This window comes from Geospiza fortis, unplaced genomic scaffold, assembly GCF_000277835.1.
Source record: "Geospiza fortis unplaced genomic scaffold, GeoFor_1.0 scaffold1636, whole genome shotgun sequence".
Taxonomy (NCBI): Eukaryota; Metazoa; Chordata; class Aves; order Passeriformes; family Thraupidae; genus Geospiza; species Geospiza fortis.
In genome coordinates this window covers 55526-59032 of record NW_005054809.1, presented here as the reverse complement: position 1 = coordinate 59032, position 3507 = coordinate 55526, and the positions used below count along the sequence as shown (strand labels likewise).

Sequence of the window (3507 nt, the reverse complement as noted above, 5' to 3'; positions counted from 1 at the left end):
CTGGCGCCCCTTCCTGCACTCCTACTCGCACGACGTGTCGCTCACGGCCGACTCGCGCAAGAGCCACCTGCGCTTCTCGGCCGCCAGCTGCTGCGACACCCTCCCGGCCCGGCCGCCGCCCGACGAGCCCGCGCCGCTGCTCGGGGACGACGACCCCACAGGCGCCCTCCCCGCGAATCCCGCCCCTCCCTCGGTGAGTTTCTCGGGCCAAATTCTTTGTGCGATGCTTCCCTTCACTGCTCCCTTCTCCTTTCTTCCCGTGGTCCGCGTATCCCGTAGGAAGATTTGCAGAGAAGGAATGCAAGGCACCTTTCATCGGCACTCTGGGCCCTGGTGCTTCTTTCCGCGGGGAGGTGGACGTGGGGTCCATGTTCAGCCTTAAATTTGGTGGGCACGATCGCAAAAGGGAGTTTGCTCTTGGCTGGAGGTTTGTTCTTTGTGTTTTTATAGAGTTGTGTTTTGTTTCTTCATTTCTTCTCCTGACAAATGTAATTCTTGCCTGCATTCTCTCTTCTCAGTGGATGTAAATGCATCCATTTACATGAACTATTAATGCAACTATTTATGCAACAAATAATGCAACAATTGAAGGCAAGAATCAAATGCAAGTGGAATTTACATTGTTTGGAGGGTCAGGTGTTTCCTCGATGACACGTTCCTGAGCAGATAGACCTTGCTTTGGGACAACACTTAGTCGCTCGGTGTGTAACATCACTTTAAACTTTGAGAATCGTGTACCTTCCAAGTTAGCCATGTGCTGAAGGGGGATGAGCAGTTGTTGTGATGACTGGGTGATTTTTAGAGCTTTGTATCGTTTATGTTCTTGAGAGTATTTTATTTTAGTTAGTAGCGCTCATTTCCTTTGGGTATCTGTGATTATTCTCAGACAGTGAGAGGTTTTGTGTACCACTTTTCTTTCAGAGGAGGCTGACTGTGGTTGTAGCTGTCCTGTGGCATAATGGTTGGCCAGGGTGAAAAATCTCGTTTTGTAGGTACAGGGCAGATTAAAAAATTGCTGCGATTTTTTTTTTTTATTCTAAAAGGTGTAAAATGGTGTAGAAATTCAGTTTGTCCTAGTTGTTATGTAAGACCCGCAGTTGTGGTTCCTGTGTAAGGGTTTTTTGGGGTTTTTTTTGATGTTTCACTACCTACATACCTTTCTCCTGTACCTACTACTGTTGAGATAATCTGAAATGTCAGACTATTGAGCCTTGCAGAGAAATCCAACTGCCCTTCCTGGCAAATGGGGATGGCCTGATGGTGGTGGATGTTAAAGATGCTTTAGCTGGGGTTTGATTGCATCTTATTGCAGATTATGAGGGTCAGAGAATACCCTGGATGTTGTTCAGGGCTGGAGACAAGAGTCCTGTGACCTGAGTGTGGAGGTCCTTTAAACAGGAGAGACATTGTTTGCTCTTTTCCTTGTTCAGTATTCAGCCCTACTTTTGTGCAATGTGATTTTCTTCTTCCCTGGTAAATTTGCCCTAACAGGTCTTACTTCAGCTGTATGGGGGGCCCTGGGAGGTTCTTCCTGTGTGTTCACAGGTTGTTGTGGTGTTTAAATGAATGGTTTAATTACGTTCTTATGGCAAGTGCCATAAAGGGAATTTTGTGTGGAGCCAACTCTGTATTCATTACCTGCTAAGTACCCGAACTCTGTGCCTGACCTTGGTGCTATCATCATCAAGAGTCTTTCTTGATCCCCTCCTTTCTGCAGATGTAAACCTCTTGCCTTGCTCGTTTTAATAGAGGTGTTTTCTTATAGATTTACTGGAAGAAATACTCATGCTTGTCTCGTACTCAGGTTGAGAAATGAAACTTTATCCACGGCAATGGGAAGTTGTGGGAGGAACTTTTCTTTTGATGGCGCCTCTCCATCAAAAGGGGTTGAGGAGAGATTTGTTTGTGAGAATGTAATGTTGGAGACAAGGCCTGTGTATTTTTGATTCGTGTATTTATTCATGGTTTTCTGAAAGTTGTCTAAAGGTGTCTTCATTTCTTTGATATTCCATGATTTGTACTCAAAGGGCCAAGTTGTGTGTTCACCATTTTGGTTTTCACTTTCATGATGTTTTCTGGCAATGGTAATTTTTAGGCGCAGAGGGAAACCTTGCATTCATAGTAGGAGAGTCAGCCATCCTCCAGAAAACCCATGTGCTGGACAAAGATGATGTTATCTTTGAGGAATACTTTGATGACTGGATCACAAACTGAGCTGCTGATGTCTTATAGCCTTTACAACATTTCAGAATTGTTGAAATTATTGTGATAAGCAGAAAAATCGCTGTGCACGCATTTGTGTTGTGATTCTTGGGATTTGAAAAGATGTAAGAGCGATTTTTAATAGTGTCTGTCCTGAAAATTTGATTTGTGTAGTCTGATGACAGAGAGAAGTCTGTCTGTCCAGAGACAGGGCCAGGGTGGCAGTTTACTGTGGTATGGTTTGAAATGGATAAAAGAAATGTGTAAAGTTCCATTTGTCCTTGTAGTTTGATGAGGCCCTCACCTGTGGTCCCAAGTTCTTTTTCTTTTTTTTTTTTTCATGGTCCAAGGAAATAATTGTGATTGGGGTGTGCTGTTTGAGGTTCTGTGTGCTTGGTACAAGACAGTTTCCTTTGTTGTGTAGCTACTACAAGTGACAGAATAAGAAACATGAATTTATACATTGTGGTGGTTTTAGGAGCGTTGTCTAAATACCCAGACCCATATTGGTTGTCTCTGTAGACTTAGAATGCAGTTCAAGTAGCCTGAGAGACTGGTTTTGATCCAGGAAATTGGTGTGCCAAAGGGTTCTTTTTAGGAAAATAGTTAGATTTAATCTCCGGGGTCTAGGCCTGTGTTATTTTTCCCCTGTGATCCCTTTGCTGAAAGTGAATGACAAGCATCCATCAATAAGGAGCTATGTTCCTTGCATAGAATGGTTTATAATTCCGATGTAAAAAATCTTTTGTTTGGTTCTATGAACAACTCAGAAATGGCTTTGCACTTACTCACTCTAAGGTTCTCAAGTATGGAGACACAAAAGAAGATATTTCATGATTCAGAAAAAAATTAATAAGCCTTATTCGTTCTTATCATAGACCTCTAAACTTTGTTTTAGGCTGATCTGTTTCTCAAGTTAATATGTCCCATGTAAGGGAAGTAGAATTCAAGATGCATGAAGGAGACTTGAAAGTTTCTCAACGTCATCCCTTACTATAATATCACTCCTTGCTCTTATAGATTAACTACGTATTTTTTAAAAGCAGCTTAGTTCCATTGTGTATTGCTCTGCCACAAATACTTCCATCTGAGGTTGCAATGGGATTAAATAGATTAACAGAAAGAATGCCCAAAAGCGCATCTGACTTAGTAACGCCTCTGGAGTCACACCGAGCCAGAGCTCCTGCTCTGGCTGTTTGCAGTCGGGCAGAGCCCCCGGGGCCGGTGCAGCCGCTGAGCCCCGCCCAAAGCCGGGCCCCCTTGAGCGCGGCCATGCGGCGGCTGCAGTGTCGCGGCGGTGCCTCC

General features: G+C 44.0%; 1 protein-coding gene across 1 annotated transcript in view; it reads left to right on the top strand.

The window, feature by feature from the left end:
• LOC115949145 (protocadherin gamma-A10-like) overlaps positions 1-3507 on the top strand; it is a gene marked incomplete at its 3' end in the record, with an annotated part of 8435 nt that overhangs the window by 3272 nt on the left and 1656 nt on the right. Inside the window, exon 3 of the mRNA XM_031065498.1 lies at positions 62-193. Within this exon, the coding sequence (XP_030921358.1) occupies positions 62-193 (132 nt within the window). The remainder of the gene's footprint in view (positions 1-61; positions 194-3507) is intronic.